The following is a 19,510-nucleotide window of genomic DNA, read 5'->3' on the forward strand; positions in this document are numbered from 1 at the left end:
TAGGGGGAGAGGGGGTCAGAGAGATCGGGGGGAGTGTAGGGGGAGAGGGGCTATGAGGCATCGGGGGGAGTGTAGGGGGAGAGGGGGTATGAGGGATCGGGGGGAGTGTAGGGGGAGAGGGGGTCAGAGAGATCGGGGGGAGTGTAGGGGGAGAGGGGCTATGAGGCATCGGGGGGAGTGTAGGGGGAGAGGGGGTATGAGGGATCGGGGGGAGCGTAGGGGGAGAAGGGGTCAGAGAGATCGGGGGGAGCGTAGTGGGAGAGGGGGTATGAGGGATCGGGGGGAGCGTTGGGGGAGAAGGGGTCAGAGAGATCGGGGGGAGCGTAGTGGGAGAGGGGGTCAGAGAGATCGGGGGGAGCGTAGTGGGAGAGGGGGTCAGAGAGATCGGGGGGAGCGTAGTGGGAGAGGGGGTCAGAGAGATCGGGGGGAGTGTAGGGGGAGAGGGGGTATGAGGGATCGGGGGGAGCGTAGGGGGAGAAGGGGTCAGAGAGATCGGGGGGAGCGTAGTGGGAGAGGGGGTAAGAGGGATCGGGGGGAGTGTAGGGGGAGAGGGGGTAAGAGGGATCGGGGGGAGTGTAGGGGGAGAGGGGGTCAGAGAGATCGGGGGGGAGTGTAGGGGGAGAGGGGGTAAGAGGGATCGGGGGGAGTGTAGGGGGAGAGGGGGTAAGAGGGATCGGGGGGAGTGTAGGGGGAGAGGGGGTAAGAGGGATCGGGGGGATTGTAGGGGGAGAGGGGGTAAGAGGGATCGGGGGGAGTGTAGGGGGAGAGGGGGTCAGTGAGATCAGGGGGAGAGGGGGTAAGAGGGATCGGGGGAGTGTAGGGGGAGAGGGGGTATGAGGGATCGGGGGGGAGTGTAGGGGGAGAGGGGGTATGAGGGATCGGGGGGAGCGTAGGGGGAGAAGGGGTCAGAGAGATCGGGGGGAGCGTAGTGGGAGAGGGGGTATGAGGGATCGGGGGGGAGTGTAGGGGGAGAGGGGGTATGAGGGATCGGGGGGGAGTGTAGGGGGAGAGGGGGTATGAGGGATCGGGGGGAGTGTAGTGGGAGAAGGGGTCAGAGAGATCGGGGGGAGTGTAGGGGGAGAGGGGGTATGAGGGATCGGGGGGGGTGTAGGGGGAGAGGGGGTCAGAGAGATCGGGGGGAGTGATGGGGGAGAGGGGGTATGAGGGATCGGGGGGAGTGTAGGGGGAGAGGGGGTATGAGGGATTTGAGGGAGTGTAGGGGGAGAGGGGGTATGAGGGATTTGAGGGAGTGTAGGGGGAGAGGGGGTATGAGGGATCGGGGGGAGTGTAGGGGGAGAGGGGGTATGAGGGATCGGGGGGGAGTGTAGGGGGAGAGGGGGTCAGAGAGATCGGGGGGAGTGTAGGGGGAGAGGGGGTCAGAGAGATCGGGGGGAGTGTAGGGGGAGAGGGGGTCAGAGAGATCGGGGGGAGTGTAGGGGGAGAGGGGGTCAGAGAGATCGGGGGGAGTGTAGGGGGAGAGGGGGTATGAGGGATCGGGGGGAGTGTAGGGGGAGAGGGGGTATGAGGGATCGGGGGGGGAGTGTAGGGGGAGAGGGGGTATGAGGGATCGGGGGGGGAGTGTAGAGGGAGAGCGGGTATGAGGGATTTGAGGGAGTGTAGGAGGAGAGGGGGTATGAGAGATCGGGGCGAGTGTAGGGGGGGGAGTGGGGTTCAGAGAGATCAAGGGGGGAGAGGCGGCCGGAGAGCGTTGGCGGTGGGGGTGAGGAAGAGGGAGAGGGGGCCGGAGAGCAGTGGGGGTGGGGACGAGGGAGAGGGGGCCGGAGAGCGGTGGGGGTGGGGACGAGGGAGAGGGGGCCGGAGAGCGGTGGGGGTGGGGACGAGGGAGAGGGGGCCGGAGAGCGGTGGGGGTGGGGACGAGGGAGAGGGGGCCGGAGAGCGGTGGGGGTGAGGAAGAGGGAGAGGGGGCCGGAGAGCAGTGGGGGTGGGGACGAGGGAGAGGGGGCCGGAGAGCGGTGGGGGTGGGGACGAGGGAGAGGGGGCCGGAGAGCGGTGGGGGTGGGGACGAGGGAGAGGGGGCCGGAGAGCCGTGGGGGTGGGGACGAGGGAGAGGGGGCCGGAGAGCAGTGGGGGTGGGTAAGAGGGAGAGGGAGAGGTGGCCGGAGAGCAGTGGGGGTGGGGACGAGGGAGAGGGGGCCGGAGAGCGGTGGGGGTGGGGACGAGGGAGAGGGGGCCGGAGAGCGGTGGGGGTGGGGACGAGGGAGAGGGGGCCGGAGAGCGGTGGGGGTGGGGAAGAGGGAGAGGGGGCCGGAGAGCGGTGGGGGTGGGGACGAGGGAGAGGGGGCCGGAGAGCGGTGGGGGTGGGGACGAGGGAGAGGGGGCCGGAGAGCGGTGGGGGTGGGGAAGAGGGAGAGGGGGCCGGAGAGCGGTGGGGGTGGGGATGAGGGAGAGGGGGCCGGAGAGCAGTGGGGGTGGGTAAGAGGGAGAGGGAGAGGTGGCCGGAGAGCAGTGGGGGTGGGGACGAGGGAGAGGGGGCCGGAGAGCGGTGGGGGTGGGGAAGAGGGAGAGGGGGCCGGAGAGCGGTGGGGGTGGGGATGAGGGAAAGGGGGCCGGAGAGCGGTGGGTTGGGGAAGAGGGAGAGGGGGCCGGAGAGCGGTGGCGGTGGGGAAGAGGGAGAGGGGGCCGGAGAGCGGTGGGGGTGGGGAAGAGGGAGAGGGGGCCGGAGAGCGGTGGGGGTGGGGAAGAGGGAGAGGGGGCCGGAGAGCGGTGGGGGTGGGGAAGAGGGAGAGGGGGCCGGAGAGCGGTGGGTTGGGGAAGAGGGAGAGGGGGCCGGAGAGCGGTGGGGGTGGGGAAGAGGGAGAGGGGGCCGGAGAGCGGTGGGTTGGGGAAGAGGGAGAGGGGGCCGGAGAGCGGTGGGTTGGGGAAGAGGGAGAGGGGGCCGGAGAGCGGTGGCAGTGGGGAAGAGTGAGGGGGTCACTGTGGTGGTGTGGGTTGGGGCTGGGGTGGTGTGGGGCCGCGGTGGGATGAGGGTGGGGGTGGTGTGAGTTGGGGTGGGGATGTTAAATTTCAGGGTAATGTCCGGATGGGGGTTTAAATAAGGCCCTCGAGGGAGTCTCTTCCTCTCGCAGAGTTTGTGGGAGCGGGGGTCCTGGGTCAGGAACGCCCCGCCTCCCCAAAAAAGAAACCGAATGACGGATTCGTATTGGGGGCGGGGAGATGTTAGGATGGTGGGGATGGTGGTGGGGGGAGTTAGTGTTGGAAAGTGCTCAGTAGAGGATGTGTGTTGGGGTGTGGGATCGTAGGGTTGTGGTAACGGAGGGCTTCGGGGTGGTGGGTGGGGGGTGTGTTGGGGTGTTGGGTGCAGGTTGTCAGGGTTCGGGGGAATTGTGCGGGGGGAGAGCGGAAGAGAGCCATTTGGCTGCCGTCGCGGGACTGGCTTCTTTGTTTTTACACAGGTTCCTTCGGCGGGGTGGGGGTGGCGGGGGGGAGCTTGCATTGACGTGACGCCTTCCACACACAGCCCCTCCAATCAACCTGCCAATCCCCTCCACGTTACCCGACCGTGGGGGCATGGAGGGGGGTGGGGAGCCACCTCCCCCCCCATCCCACTCCATCCCCCGTCAGCCCCCCAAGGTGTCCCAGTGCAGTCAGTTGAGAACATCAGTGAGAAGGGGGTCGGTCCACTCTGGCGACGTAGGGGATGATGCAGAGCAAGATCCCACCAACCCCACGGCGAGGAATGCAAAGCGGGAGGAAGGGAGGTGGGGTGACGGGGTGGCCTGGCTCCCCACCCCACCCCCCTCCATGCCCCCACGGTCGGGTACGTAGGTGCTGAGGGAACGGGGTGGCGGGGGGTGAGAAGGGTGAGACCGAGGATGGCCCGAGAGCCAGAGGAGTGGAGTGTGGGGAGGAAGGGAGGTTGGGGGCTGGAGGTTAGAGTGGCGATGGAGGGGGTAGGAGGCTGAGGAATGAAACAAAGGAACGAGACGAGAGTATGATTGAGCATGTTCCTGGAGCAGGTGCACTGCCATCTGGAAATGAGAAACCAAGGTGTCGAGAAATAGGAGCGAAACATTGAGAGAAAATGAAACAAAATGGGAGGGTGAGCAGGGTTCGGGGGGGCGTAACTGCGAGAGCCCTCACTGTTCTATCCCCCAGACTATTCCCAGCCCCTGCTGCTTCAATATTCCCCAATTCCCAGTGTCCCAGAGTATTTTACGAGTTATTTAGCATGTTGTTTTAAATTGGGTTTAACCCAGGCTCATGGGGGTGCTGCAAATCTGAAACAGAAACAGAGCATGCTGCAGAAACTCAGCAGGTCTGGCAGCACCCCCATGGAGAGAGAAATCAGAGTTAACTTTTCGAGACCAGTTCTTCAGAAGCGGTCTCAAAACATCAACTCTTTCTCCATTCCTCCAACACGTCCCGGTTTTATTTCGGACTTTACAATCCTTGTGGAGAAGATGTAGACATTGTTGATGAGCCCATTTTCAACAGAATTGACCAAGCAGACCCCAAGTTGCTGCTCTTAACTATCGTTGAGAAAGAACGTAAAGAAATCATTGTTAACTGCTCTGCTGGCTCGGGGAAAGTTTGGGATGAGAGGAAATTTGAGTAGATGCTTGAGCGTAACGTGACCAGGCGAATCTCAAAACACAGCACAGGTCTGACAGCTTCTCCTGATTGCTTAAGAACGACAACTCTTCACCCTGGTTAGGTTTGTTGCATTTTCCATTTGTTTTCCAGAAGTTTCTTTCTATTAAAAGCACATCACACGATAGTGAGAGCATGGAAAGTATTCGGCAAGGCTGATAGGATTAGAGGAGGTTTGTACCGTGGTTCGTATCAGCTGACACTTGGCGATAAAGCTTTTGGAAAAGCTGTGTTGTTTAATCTCTCCCTCCCTCCGTCTCATTCTTTCTGTCTGTCTTTCTGTGGCCGTCTCTGTCTCCTCTGTTTACTCCTGTATCCCTGCTGTAAGACAACAGTTATATCCCACGCAAAATTCTCAGGGTTGGTTGGTTGGCGGGGGGGAGCGCTGCGGTTAATTGGTTTTACACCTGCTGTGATCTTCATTTGGGCTGGGAGCTGGGGTGTGTGGGTGAAGCTGGTGCCCTGTTTGATCCTTTGGCGCTCTAAACAGGGTGGGAAGCTGCTGGCAAAAGTGGAAAATAATGACATTTTATGAGGCAGCTCGCTGCCACCTTCTCAAGGGCAACTAGGGACGGTACAGCAAGTGCTGGACCCAACCAGAGATGCCAACATCCCACGAATGAATGGAGAGGAACAAAAAGCTGACCATTTGTTTTGCTAAATTTTCACCCGAAGGAAGCTATGTGGTGCCTCCGCCGTAGCTCATTGGGCCTTTGAGCTAATTGGCCAGGATTTGAGGCCTAGCTTCTTTCTTCTCAGGCGTGGGGTCTGGGGTAACTGGCTCGTCCAGCATTTGTTGCCCAGGATGAGGGCGTCTCTGATTAGGACAGAGCTTTTACTCCTTTACTGTTTGTGGGACATGTGTCACTGGCCAGGCCAGTAGGTGTTTCCCAGAGGGCAATTAAGAGTCAACCACGTTGCCCTGGGTCTGGAGTTACGTGTAGGCTAGACCAGGATAAAGTTGGTAGTCTCTTTGCCTGAAGGAAGTCACTCATTGCTTTGGTGGGGGAAGAGATTTATAAAACAAATGATCCAGAGTCACTTATTAGATAATAAAATGTGAGGCTGGATGAACACAGCAGGTCAAGCAGCATCTCAGGAGCACAAAAGCTGACGTTTCGGGCCTAGATCCTTCATCAGAGACCCTCTCTGATGAAGGGTCTAGGCCCGAAAGTTTAGCTTTTGTGCTCCTGAGATGCTGCTGGGCCTGCTGTGTTCATCCAGCCTCACATTTTGTTATCTTGGATTCTCCAGCATCTGCAGCTTCCATTATCTCAGAGTCACTTATTGCCGGTTTTAGAAGTAGCTGCTGAGATTGAGATCCATCACGCGGTGGTTTTAACTTTCCAAAAGTTCTTAAATTTGGGAAGGATTCCTTCAGATTGAAAGCTAGTGAATGGGACACCTTTCTTCAAAGAGGGAGTGAGACAGAGAGCAGGAGGTTGGCTTCACGCCTGCTGTAGCGTTGCTGTTAAGTTAACTAAATAATGTCACTATAGTCCCGGAGGACCCTAGGGCTGCTCTCTCACTTGATAGAGAGAGAGAGCTGGTTTAATCTGAGCCTCACGATGCCTCAGGCGAGAGGTAGAGTTGGAAGCTCATTCGGTACAGGAGTTGAACCCGTGCTGTGCATCTGAGCCCGGCCAACTGAGCTAACTGACTCCCCAAAGCAGGGTGTTTGGGTAAGTTCAGGGTAATCGGGTAGATCAACATTGTTTTGTGAACAGGGAATCATGTTTAACCAATACTGTGGACAGGAGGGAACCACTCGACGTACCATATTTAGGTTTCCTTAAGGGATTTGAAAGGGTGCCATGTTAATGGTTATTAAAGAAAAATAAAAGGGCAGAATGTTGGGGGTAATGTAGTTCGCATGGACAGCAGATTAGCTGGCTAGCAGGAAGCAGAAAGTGGAAATAATTTTTACATTGAGAATATGTAATGGGTGGTATGTCTCAAGGATCAGTGCCTGTTGTTTATAATTTATATAAAAACCAAAAGAACTGCGGATGCTGTAAATCAGGAACAAAGGCAAAGTCGCTGGAAAAGCTCAGCAGGTCTGGCAGCATGTCTGAAGAAAAAAAGCAGAGTTAATGTTTTGGGTCCGGTGACACTTCCTCAGAACAGTTTATATAAGTGGCTTAGTTTACGGGATGGACTGTTGCTAAATTTTCTTTCAACTCGAAGATATGAAGAAAAGTTGCAGAGAGGACAGTTGGAGATTACAAAAAGTTATAGATAGGTTAGATGGATGCACAATGATTAGAAAATGGAATATAAAGTGGGAGAATGTGAAATTGTCCAAGGCGTTCGATAATAGGCTATTATACAAAATGTGGAGGAGTGGAATTGTGGGAGATATAACAGTTTGGATCGGAAATTGGCTTGCTGAAAGAAGACAGAGGGTGGTAGTTGATGGGAAATGTTCATCCTGGAGACCAGTTACTAGTGGTGTACCGCAAGGGTCGGTGTTGGGTCCACTGCTGTTTGTCATTTTTATAAATGACCTGGATGAGGGCGTAGAAGGATGGGTTAGTAAATTTGCAGACGACACTAAGGTCAGTGGAGTTGTGGATAGTGACAAAGGATGCTGTAGGTTGCAGAGAGACATAGATAAGCTGCAGTACTGGGCTGAGAGCTGGCAAATGGAGTTTAATGCAGACAAGTGTGAGGTGATGCACTTTGGTAGGAGTAACCGGAAGGCAAATTACAGGGCTAATGGTAAGATTCTTAGTAGTGTAGATGAGCAGAGAGATCTCGGTGTCCATGTACACAGATCCTTGAAAGTTGCCACCCAGGTTGACAGGGCTGTTAAGAAGGCATACAGTGTTTTAGCTTTTATTAATAGAGGGATCGAGTTCCGGAACCAAGAGGTTATGGTGAAGCTGTACAAAACTCTGGTGCGGCCGCACTTGGAGTATTGTGTACAGTTCTGGTCACCGCATTATAAGAAGGATGTGGAAGCTTTGGAAAGGGTGCAGAGGAGATTTACTAGGATGTTGCCTGGTATGGAGGGAAGGTCTTACGAGGAAAGGCTGAGGGAATTGAGGCTGTTTTCATTAGAGAGAAGAAGGTTGAGAGGTGACTTAATTGAAACATATAAAATAATCAGAGGGTTAGATAGGGTGGATAGGGAGAGCCTTTTTCCTAGGATGGTGACGGCGAGCACGAGGGGGCACAGCTTTAAATTGAGGGGTGAAAGATATAGGACAGATGTCAGAGGTAGTTTCTTTACTCAGAGAGTAGTAAGGGAATGGAACGCTTTGCCTGCAACGGTAGTAGATTCTCCAACTTTGGGTACATTTAAGTCGTCATTAGATAAGCATATGGACGTACATGGAATAGTGTAGGTTAGATGGGCTTGAGATCGGTATGACAGGTCGGCACAACATCGAGGGCCGAAGGGCCTGTACTGTGCTGTAATGTTCTATGTTCTATGTTCTAAAACTGAAAAAAGCACATCATCGAAATGCTGGGAGCTTGCAGCACTCATGAGATGCAGAGGGATCTGGGTATCCCAATGTATATTCACTGGTACAGCAAGGAAACCGGAAAACTAATAAAATGCTGTTCTTCCCATGTAAGGGGAATTGAATGCAGAATTGTTGAGGCTATGCTCCCATTGTACAGGGCACTGAGTTGGCCATATCTGGAGTGCACTATACAGTAACACATCCAGAAATTGTTGGAAAACCTCATCAGGTCTGGCAGCATCGGGGGAGAGAAATCAGAGTTAATGTTTCAGGTTGAGTGACCATCAGTTCTGAGGAAGGGTCACTCGACCCGAAACATCGACTCTTGGTTTCTCTTTACAGGTGTTGCCAGACCTGCTGAGCTTTTCCAGCAACTTCTGCTTTTGTTCCTGATGTACAGCATCTGCAGTTCTTTTGGTTTTTATTTTCTACAGTGAACAGTGTTGGTTTCTTTACTTAAAGTCATTTGGAAGCAGTTCAGAGAAGATTTAGCTGGCCTATACCCAGTGTGGGTGTATTATGTGGAAAAATTGGACAGAGTAGATTTGTATGAAGGGTAAGATTAACTTAATTGAAAGATATGAAATCTTGACGGACCTTGACCGAGTTGATGTGACGAGAATGACTCTCTTTGAAGGAGAACCTAGAACTAGGGGTCACAGAGATAAGATAGTTTTTTTCTTAAGAGGATCACAAGTCTTTGGAATGTTCTTCCTGAAACGACATGGGGACACTGAACATTTTTAAGGTGGTGGGAGGGTAGATGCTGACTGAACGAGGTGGAGTTGGGTGAGAACATGGATTTGCAGCTAGCCAGATCAGCCAAGATCATATTGATGGCGGAACAGGATTGAGGGATAGAGCAGCCTACTGATGGCCTGTTTATGTGCCTCAAATATGTGTGGAATGAACTGTCGGAGGAAGAGGTGGATGCGGTCGCAGTGTTTAAAGGATGTTTGGGTAAGTACACGAACAGAAGAAGTTTGGAGGGATATGGGCCAAGCGCAAGGAGGTGGGCCTGGACTGCTCGGACCGAAGGGTCTGTTTCCGAGCCGTCTTGACTCTAAATGCTTTTTAATGCTGCAGCTACCACAGAGCCTGTCTCTGATATTTCGCTGTCCTTGAGCCTTTCGCGGGCACTATGACTGAAACTGGTTTACCTTCTCTGGTTTCTGCAGCACTGGGCAGTATTCCAGACTATCTCAGAAATCTTCATCTTGGTTCCAGCACTGGTCGGTCTGAAAGGCAACTTGGAAATGACCCTTGCCTCCAGGATGTCAACAGCAGTGAGTACGAGCCTCTGAGTTCCAGGGTTTGAGTTGTTGCTGTGTTCTTGTGTTGGGGAGGTTTGCTGCCCGGGAGGTTTTGAACAAGTGTGGGGTGTGGGACAGGAACAATGGCAACAGTGGGAAAAGAGATTGAGGTTGGTACAGTAGGTTAGGGGAGGAGGTCACATTTGACAGGACAGGCAAGCAGATGGCCAGCAGAAAACAAGGGAATTTCCAGTGGATTAAACTGCCTTCATTTCAAGGCAAGAGGCCTGACAGATAAGGCAAATGAACTCAGTACGCGGCTGGACACTTGGTCTGCAGAGCAGGGAACACTGTATTACGAGAGATATTGAGGCTCTGATCAAGAAAAAGGAGGAGGCAAATGTCGGGTAGAGACGGATGTGATTAAGTGAATCCCTGGAGGAGTATAGGAGTACACACAGGAGCGAAATCAGGAGGGGCAGAAAGGAGGCATGAGAAGGGCCTAGGCCTGAAACGTCAGCCTGCCTGCTCCTCTGATGCTGCTTGGCCAGCTGTGTTCATCCAGCTCTACACCGTGTTATATCAGATAGCCTTGGTAGATAAGGTTAAGGAGGATCCAAAGAGATTCTACAAGAACATCAAGGTCAAAAGAGTAGTGAGGGAGAGAGCAGGGCTCCTTGTAGATCAATGAAGCCATCTACATTTGGAAGCATAGGAGATGGGTGAGATACCAAACAAATATTTTGCTTCAGTATTCACCGTGGAGAGAGACCTGTGCTTTGATGTTGGCCTGTTCTGGTTCACTCCAAACCTGCTGGATTTGATCACGTGAGCTCCTGATGACTCTATACTCCCAAACTGACTGTCCAAAAGATAAGAATCAGTAGAACCAATGCCACATCGTCTTCAACTCCAGTGTAAACACACTGGTCTTCATTCATTTTCCTCACCTACTCCTCTCATCCCTCAGTTCCTGGGGTGACCAAAAAATCCGTTTGTCTCAGCCTGAACAGCAGTCACTAATGGAATGGCCATGATTACAAACTCACAACCCAGTGATTAAAGGTGACCACCCACCCTGTCCCCCTAATCCCCGCCCTTAAAAATCATCCCATTCTCTTGAGACTCTGCCCCTATGTTCCAGATCAACCAGTCAGGGAAACCAGTGTCTCAGTGCCTGCTCTGTCAGGCTTTCCCTACCATCCAGGAGGATAGGGCCAGTGGATACATGGAATGCTATCACCTGCAGTTTCCCCTCCGAGAATGGAATAGAGGCAGGCAGATAGGGTTAGGTTAGAATGGCATAGACAAGGTAGACCGTTCCTGTTCTGTGTTCTATGCCCAAGTCCATCCTGACTTGGAAATATATTGCTGTTTACATAGAACATAGAACAGTACAGCACAGAACAGGCCCTTCAGCCCACAATGTTGTGCCGACCATTGATCCTCATGTATGCACCCTCAAATTTCTGTGACCATATACATGTCCAGCAGTCTCTTAAATGACCCCAATGACCTTGCTTCCACAACTGCTGCTGGCAACGCATTCCATGCTCTCACAACTCTCTGCGTAAAGAACCTGCCTCTGACATCCCCTCTATACTTTCCACCAACCAGCTTAAAACTGTGACCCCTCATGCTAGCCATTTCTGCCCTGGGAAATAGTCTCTGGCTATCAACTCTATCTATGCCTCTCATTATCTTGTATACCTCAATTAGGTCCCCTCTCCTCCTCCTTTTCTCCAATGAAAAGAGACCGAGCTCAGTCAACCTCTCTTCATAAGATAAGCCCTCCAGTCCAGGCAGCATCCTGGTAAACCTCCTCTGAACCCTCTCCAAAGCATCCACATCTTTCCTATAATAGGGCGCCCAGAACTGGACGCAGTATTCCAAGTGCGGTCTAACCAAAGTTTTATAGAGCTGCAACAAGATCTCACGACTCTTAAACTCAATCCCCCTTTTAATGAAAGCCAAAACACCATATGCTTTCTTAACAACCCTGTCCACTTGGGTGGTCATTTTAAGGGATCTATGTATCTGCACACCAAGATCCCTCTGTTCCTCCACGCTGCCAAGAATCCTATCCTTAATCCTGTACTCAGCTTTCAAATTCGACCTTCCAAAATGCATCACCTCGCATTTATCCAGGTTGAACTCCATCTGCCACCTCTCAGCCCATCTCTGCATCCTGTCAATGTCCCGCTGCAGCCTACAACAGCCCTCTACACTGTCAACGACACCTCCGACCTTTGTGTCGTCTGCAAACTTGCTGACCCATCCTTCAATTCCCTCGTCCAAGTCATTAATAAAAATTACAAACAGTAGAGGCCCAAGGACAGAGCCCTGTGGAACTCCACTCACCACTGACTTCCAGGCAGAATATTTTCCTTCTACTACCACTCGCTGTCTTCTGTTGGCCAGCCAATTTCTTCCGTGTCGCTGAATCAAAATCCTGGAATTCCCTCCCTTAGGTGGCATTATGGGTCAACCCACAACACATGGACTGGAGCAGGTCAAGAAGGCACCTCGCCCCCACCTTCTCGAGGGGCAATTCAGGACCGGCGATAAAAGCTGTTCATTTTGGTAGCTCTCCTTGTGCTGTCAAATCCAACTTTCTCCCTGAGACTGTGCCCCTCTGTTTCTGCACTCCCCACTTGGGCTCCGGGGGAAGAGGGAGTTACTGGATCGCAGGAAACTACCTCTTAGTATCTGCCCACACACAATCTCCAAATTTCGAGAGGGACACGTCTCAATATTTTAAACTCCAGTGAATGTAAACACATTGGACTCAGTCTCCATCACAAGAAAGCCCCTGAAAACCCTTCGCTGTACTCCCCCAGATGGATGACTACTGTATCTTCTGCCTGGAGACCAATATGCCAGTCATAATTCTGTTTCATTTTCTTTCATTCTTTCATGGGATGTGGGCCTTAGAAGTACGTCCCTGTTTTTATATTCAAATCCTCTCAAAATAAATGCCAACATTGCATTTGCCTTCCTGACTACTCACTCAACCTGTATGTTTACCTCGAGAGAATCCGGGACTGGAATTCCCAAGTCTCTTTGCACTTCAGACTTCTGAATTTTCTCCCCATTTAGAAAGTAGTCCACGCTTTTATTCTTCTTTCCAAAGTGCATGACCTCACACTTTCCCACATTGTAATTCATCTGCTGCTTCTTTGCCCACTCTCCTAACCCGTCCAAATCCTTCCGCAGGCTCCCCACCTCCTCAATACTACCTGTCCCTCCACCTATCTTTGTATTGTCTGCAAACTTAGCCACAATGCCTTCAGTTCTTCCATCTAGATCATTAACAAATAAAGTGAAAAGTTGTTTTCCCAATACTGACCCTTGTGGGACACCACTTGTCACCGGCTGCCATCCTGAGAAAGACCCTTTTATCCTCACTCTCTGCTTTCTGCCAGACAGCCATTCTTCTATCCATGCTAGCACCTTGTCTCTAACACCTCGGGCCCTTATCTTACTCAGCAGCCTCCTGTGTGGCACCTTGTCAAAGGCCTGCTTGAAGTCCAGGTAGATAACATCCATTGGCTGTCCTTGGTCTAACCTGCTCATTACTTCCTCAAACAACTCTAACAGATTTGTCAGGCATGACCTCCCCTTGGTGAAACCATGCTGACTTAGCCCAATTTAACTCTACAATTCCAAATATTCAGAAATCTCATCCTTCACAGTGGACTCAGAATCATACCCACGACCAAGGTTAAGTTAATCAATGTACAATTTTCCATCTTTTGCCTTACTCCCATTTTAAACAGGGGTGTCACGTTAGCGATTTTCCAGTCCCCTGGGACACTCCTTGACTCCAGTGATTCCTGAAAGATCTCCACTAGCGCTTCCACTATCTCTTCAGCTATCTCCTTCAGAACTCTGGGGTGTAGTCCATCTGCTCCAGGTGGTTTGTCCACCTTCAGGCCGATCAGTTTTACTTGTAGCTTTTCCTTGGTGATGCCACCATACTCAGCTCTGCCCCTGACTGTCTTCAATTTTTCAAATATTACTCGTGCCTTCCACCGTGAAGACTGACGCGAAGTAATATTCAGTTCCTCAGCCATTTCCTTGTTCCCCACTATTATCTCTCCACTGTCATTTTCCAGTGGTCCGATCTCTACTTTTCCCAATTTTTTTTTGACTTTAGAGCTCTTACAGTCTTTTATGTTACTGGCTAGCTTACCCTCTATTTAATTTTTTTGTTCCCCCCTCTGGTCTTTGTAAGCTTCCCTCTGCTTCTTGCTTTTGTGCTATCCCTGACTTCCTTAATCAGCTGTGGTTGCCTCATCCTCCCTGTACCATGCTGCTTTTTCCTAAAGATGAATTTTCACTGCATCCCCTGAATTACTCCCAGAAACTCCTGCTGTTGTTCCAATTGTTACTGCTGGGCTCCTCTCCCAATCAACTGTCCAGCTCATGCCTCTAGTTGCCTTTATTCAGCTGTAATAACATTACCTGATTCTACCTTCTCCCTCTATTGCAATGTAAATTCTTCATCTTGTGATCACTACCTTCTAAGGGTTCCTTTACCTTAAGCTCCCTTATCAAGTCTGCCTGACTATACATCATCAGATCAGTATTGCCTGTTCCCTTGTGGGCTACGCCACAGGCTGCTCCAAGAAGTCGTCATGTAGACATTCCCCAAATTCCTTTCTCTTGCAATCCACTCTACCAGTCTGCTTTGCCCAGTCCACCTGCATAGTGAAATCCCCATGATCGCTATCTTTGCCTTTCTTACACCTTTTCTATCTTCTAGTGTCTTGTGCCCCCAACTCCTGACTGCTGTTTGGAGGCCTGTATGCAACTCCAACTATCTTTTAACCTTTACAGTTCCTCAATTCTACACCAACTGACCCTACTTTATTTCTTCCTGTTGACTTTAATTTCATTTCTCACTAAGGCAACCTCAGTTGAACTGGCTATCTTTCAATAGGATGTATATCCTTGGATATTCACTTCCCAATCCTGACAATCTTGTTTGTTGACAACACTCACTCCGCAAATCCCTGTTTGCTAGTGGTGACTGTATCGATGCAAATCCTCACCCCAACCACCAATCAGCATCATCACTGCCCTCTGCTGAACCAAATAAGGCTTGAACTCTCAACCACAACATTGCACACGCCTCTACACTGTCATATATGTACCATGCACTGACCACTTGTACCACTGGAGCTGCTCTGTTTCAGACAGCTCAAGGTCATCACATCATATGACAGTAGTAGATGAGGTTTTGACTTGCTCTCTATTGCTCAGTCAGATTACATGCAGAATGTAAAATGGACATCAGTGACCATAGAACCCAGATATATCTAAATCTGAGATATCATTTCTGTGTATGTAGATAGTGGTGTTAATAACCTTCTTGATATCTGTCTCAATAGGAACCCAGCCTGTGTGGTAAATGTCACATAGCCTAACATGTAGTGATATATCCAGACTCTGTCATACAGAGAGTGCTGTTTTACTTTCAGGAATTTACACCATCTCCTTCCAAAATCTCTCAGCCACGATACCCTTACTGTACATGATGACATTCTCTGTGTAAAAGAATTCTGTTTCTGCCCAGGCTAATACTGGAAAACTTGATCATCCCAGGGAGAAGTGGACATTAATCACAAGTAACTTAGCCTTGATTCAGGTAAAGCACAAAAAACCCCTCTGTCTATCTCCCACCCTCTATTTCTGTGTCTCTGTGTCATTGTGCTTACATGTCTCGGTCTGGCAGTGTTTGTGTTAGTGTATCTATGTCTCTGTTTCCCTGTAGTGCTCTGTTCTGTCTTTTTGTATCACAAGGGCGCTGTCTCAAAGTCTCTATATCTCTCTGTCTCAGCACCTCTGTCTCTCTCTGCGTCGGTGTCTTGTCTTTGTGTCTCAGTGTTTCTGTCTGTGACTCTGCCTGAATGTCTGTCTGTAGCTGTGTGTCTCTCTCACTGTCTCTGTTTCTGCCTCTGATACAGGTACAGGCCACGGTAGTTGGTTTCCTCGCTGCTGTTGCTGCTGTTGTTCTGGGATCATTCTCCAGGGGTAACATCGATCTCAATCGAATAGCCATACTGTGTGCAAGTAGCACCATCACAGCTTTCATCGCAGCACTCGCCTTAGGTACATGCCAGTCCTCTGTGTCTCATTCCTGACATGGGCACCTCCTCAGACCCACCAGTCCCCTGTGTCACACTCCTGACGTGGGCACCTCCTCAGACCCGCCAGTCCTCTGTGTCTTACTCCCGACGTGGGCACCTCCTCAGACCTGCCAGTCCTTTGTGTCTCACTCCTGACGTGGGCACCTCCTCAGACCCGCCAGTCCTCTGTGTCTCACTCCTGACGTGGGCACCTCCTCAGACCCGCCAGTCCTCTGTGCCTCACTCCCGATGTGGGCACCTCCTCAGACCCCCCAGCCCTGGGGGGGTACCATTCACCTGCAGCATCCTGTCCTTCCCCCACTGATACTGTTTGACCTTGAGCTGCTGCGCTGTTGGGTTCAGTGCGGCTCCCAGGCCCTACCTCGCTGTGCAGTTACAGTTCAGAGCTCAACAGCAGGACACAAACTCCTATTAAATCAACCAATCAAACGTTCATGCTCAGAATGTGGGCATTGCTCTCTGGGCCAGTATTTGTTACCTGTCCCCCCCCTAGCTGCCCTGCAGAGGGACCTTTCTCCCTGGAGCGTCAGAGGCTGAGGGGGTGACCGTATAAAGGTTTACGAAATCATGAGGGGCGTGGATAGGGTGAATAGCCAAAGTCTTTTCCCCAGGGTGGGGGGATTTCGAGACTAGTGGACGCATTTTTAAGGTGAGCAGAGAAAGTTTTAAAAAGGACAGAGGAGGCAACTTTTTTTTTACACGGAGAGTGGTTCGTGTGTGGAATGAACTTGCAGAGGGCGTGGTCGGTGGAGGCATAATCATGCTGTTTAAAAGATATTTGGATAAGCACATGAACAGCAAAGGTTTGGAGGGATATGGGCCCAGGAGCAGGCAGGTAGGACTGGTTTAGTTTGGGATAGTGGTCAGCACGGACTAGGTGGACCGAAGGGTCTGCCTCCATGCTGTATGACTGTGAATGTAAGGTGGTGGTGAGCTGCCCTGTGGCCCTGTTGCTGTCCTTGGATGTCGGGGCGTTGACTTTGTTTTAAAACTTGCTGGTGCTCTGATACAGCTCAGTGTGGGCTGGCAAACCTACTCAGGAATCAACCAGCCACACTGCTGTGGGTCTGGAGTCACGTGTATGCCAGACCAGGTGAGCACGGCAGATTTCCTTCCCTCTGCACCATCACACGCAGTTTTTTATGATTATCGAGGATCGTTTCTGGGTCCCCGTTAAGTAAAACTTGTTTTCATTTCCGGATTTATGAATTGAATTTAAATTCCACCAACTGCTGTGTTGGGATCTGGGCCTGGGTCCCCCTAAAACCTTACACTCTCTGACTCATCTAGTAAAGAAAAGGGGGTTGGGGGGTGCCACAGTGTCTCAATGTTTAGCACTGCAGCCTCACAGCACCAGGGACTCAGGTTCAATTCTACCCTCGGGTGACTGTCTGTGCGGAGTTTGCACATTCTCCCCGTGTCTGCGTGGGTTTCCTCCGGGTGCTCCGGTTTCCTCCCACATTCCACAGATGTGCAGGTTAGGGTGGAATGGCCAGGCTAAATTTCCCCTATTGTACAGGGATGTGCAGGCTGGGTGGATTAACCATGGTAAATGCGGGGATTTAGGGTAGCAGGGTAGGATGCTCCTCAGAGGGTTGCTGTGGACTCAATTGTCCTGCCTTCACACTGTAAGGATTCCTGAACACCTTATGTAACCATCCTACCAACTCAGGGATCTGTAAAGATCCACTTTGAGGCCCCTCTGTTTCACTACTGCCTTCAGTCCCCTACCCGTCTGTTTGCAAAGCCACTCTGGGAATAACACAGCACTTAGGGAGGCTGTTTGGCCCGCTATTCCTGTTCCAAGGATGTGACATAACAAGGTGTAGTGCTGGAGGAACACAGCAGGCCAAGCAGCATTAGAGGAGCAGGAAAGCTGATGTGACTTCTCCATTTCAATGATGTCCATTTCAAGCCCACCGACTCCCACAGCTACCTAGAATACACCTCCACCCACCCACCCTCCTGCAAAAATTCCATCCCCTATTCCCAATTCCTCCGCCTCCACCGCATCTGCTCCCAGGATGAGGCATTCCACTCCCGCACATCCCAGGTGTCCAAGTTCTTCAAGGACCGTAACTTTCCCCCCACAGTGGTCGAGAACGCCCTTGACCGCGTCTCCCGTATTTTCCGCAACACATCCCTCACACCCTGCCCCCGCCACAACCGCCCAAAGAGGATCCCCCTCGTTCTCACACACCACCCCACCAACCTCCGGATACAACGCATCATCCTCCTACACTTCCGCCATCTACAATCCGACCCCACCACCCAAGACATTTCTCCATCCCCACCCCTGTCTGCTTTCTGGAGAGATCACTCTGTCCGTGACTCCCTTGTTCGCTCCACACTCCCCTCCAACCCCACCACACCCGGCACCTTCCCCTGCAACCGCAGGAAATGCTACACTTGTCCCCACACCTCCTCCCTCACCCCTATCCCAGGCCCCAAGATGACATTCCACATTAAGCAGAGGTTCACCTGCACATCTGCCAATGTGGTATACTGCATCCACTGTACCCGGTGTGGCTTCCTCTACATTGGGGAAACCAAGCGGAGGCTTGGGGACCACTTTGCAGAACACCTCCGCTCAGTTCGCAACAAACAACTGCGCCTCCCAGTCGCAAACCATTTCCACTCCCCCTCCCATTCTTTAGATGACATGTCCATCATGGGCCTCCTGCAGTGCCACAATGATGCCACCCGAAGGTTGCAAGAACAGCAACTCATATTCCGCCTGGGAACCCTGCAGCCTAATGGTATCAATGTGGACTTCACCAGCTTCAAATCTCCCCTTCCCCTACTGCATCCCTAAACCAGCCCAGTTCGTCCCCTCCCCCACTGCACCACACAACCAGCCCAGCTCTTCCCCTCCACCCACTGCATCCCAAAACCAGTCCAACCTGTCTCTGCCTCCCTAACCTGTTCTTTCTCTCACCCATCCCTTCCTCCCACCCCAAGCCGCACCCCCATCTACCTACTAACCTCATCCCACCTCCTTGACCTGTCCGTCTTCCCTGGACTGACCTATCCCCTCCCTACCTCCCCACCTATACTCTCCTCTCCACCTATCTTCTTTTCTCTCCATCTTCGGTCCGCCTCCCCCTCTCTCCCTATTTATTCCAGAACCCTCATCCCATCCCCCTCTCTGATGAAGGGTCTGGGCCCGAAACGTCAGCTTTTGTGCTCCTGAGATGCTGCTGGGCCTGCTGTGTTCATCCAGCTCCACACTTTGTTATCTCGGATTCTCCAGCTTCTGCAGTTCCCATTATCACTTATTATCTTGACATCTCACTTTCACGTTTTCACTGCAGCTGTAGTTCCACTGAAATGCCTCAGTGTGGCAGCATAGAGCCACAGAAATCTCAACTGATCATCAACTAATGAGCCACTGCTCATCTCCAAACTCCCTTTTAATCCTGGTGTAGAGCTGGATGGACACAGCAGGCCAAGCAGCATCTCAGGAGCAGGAAGCCTGATGTTTCGGGCCTGGACCCATTTTTATGAAGAAGGGTGTAGGCCCGAAACATCAGCTTTCCTGCTCCTGAGATGCTGCTTGGCCTGCTGTGTTCATCCAGCCCCACACCTTGTTATCTCAGATGCTCCAGCATCTGCAGTTCCCACTATCTCTCCCTTTTTATCCTTCTCAGTGAGACTCCTTCCTGTGGTTAACCCAGTGGGATCTAGAGCCAGTTCCAGTTCCTGAGCTACAGCAGGCTGTTGACTGTGGAAGGCTTCACTGCAAGAAACAGCCTTTTCCTGGACTGAGGGAGAATATGGAGTTGAAGGAAGTACATATTAGTAAGATGATTGTACTGGAGAAATTACTGGGGCTGAAATTCAATAAATACTCAAAATCTGATGGTCTACCCCCCAGAGTAGTGAAGGAGGTGGCTTTAAAGCTAGTTGATACATTGGGTGATGTATCAACTTTGGTAATTGTCTTCCAAAATTCTATAGATTATGGAATGATCGCTATGGAATGGGAGATGGCAAGTGTCACTGCCCTATTTAAGGA

The 19,510-nt window shown here is 51.8% G+C and overlaps 1 protein-coding gene across 4 annotated transcripts in view; it reads left to right on the top strand.

Moving 5' to 3' along the window:
• Nucleotides 1–19,510, top strand: part of LOC125450329 (solute carrier family 41 member 3) — a 52,499-nt gene that overhangs the window by 16,073 nt on the left and 16,916 nt on the right. For 3 of the 4 annotated variants that reach the window (XM_059649714.1, XM_059649713.1, XM_059649715.1), the window contains 3 exons: nt 9,263–9,370; nt 14,919–14,990; nt 15,310–15,454. In XM_059649714.1, coding sequence (XP_059505697.1) covers nt 9,263–9,370; nt 14,919–14,990; nt 15,310–15,454 — 325 coding nt within the window. Of the gene's footprint in view, nt 1–4,426; nt 4,785–9,262; nt 9,371–14,918; nt 14,991–15,309; nt 15,455–19,510 lie in introns of those variants that run through there. The other variant, XM_059649716.1, reaches the window with a different exon arrangement.

The sequence above is a fragment of the Stegostoma tigrinum genome, chromosome 11 (genome assembly GCF_030684315.1).
Source record: "Stegostoma tigrinum isolate sSteTig4 chromosome 11, sSteTig4.hap1, whole genome shotgun sequence".
NCBI lineage: Eukaryota > Metazoa > Chordata > Chondrichthyes > Orectolobiformes > Stegostomatidae > Stegostoma > Stegostoma tigrinum.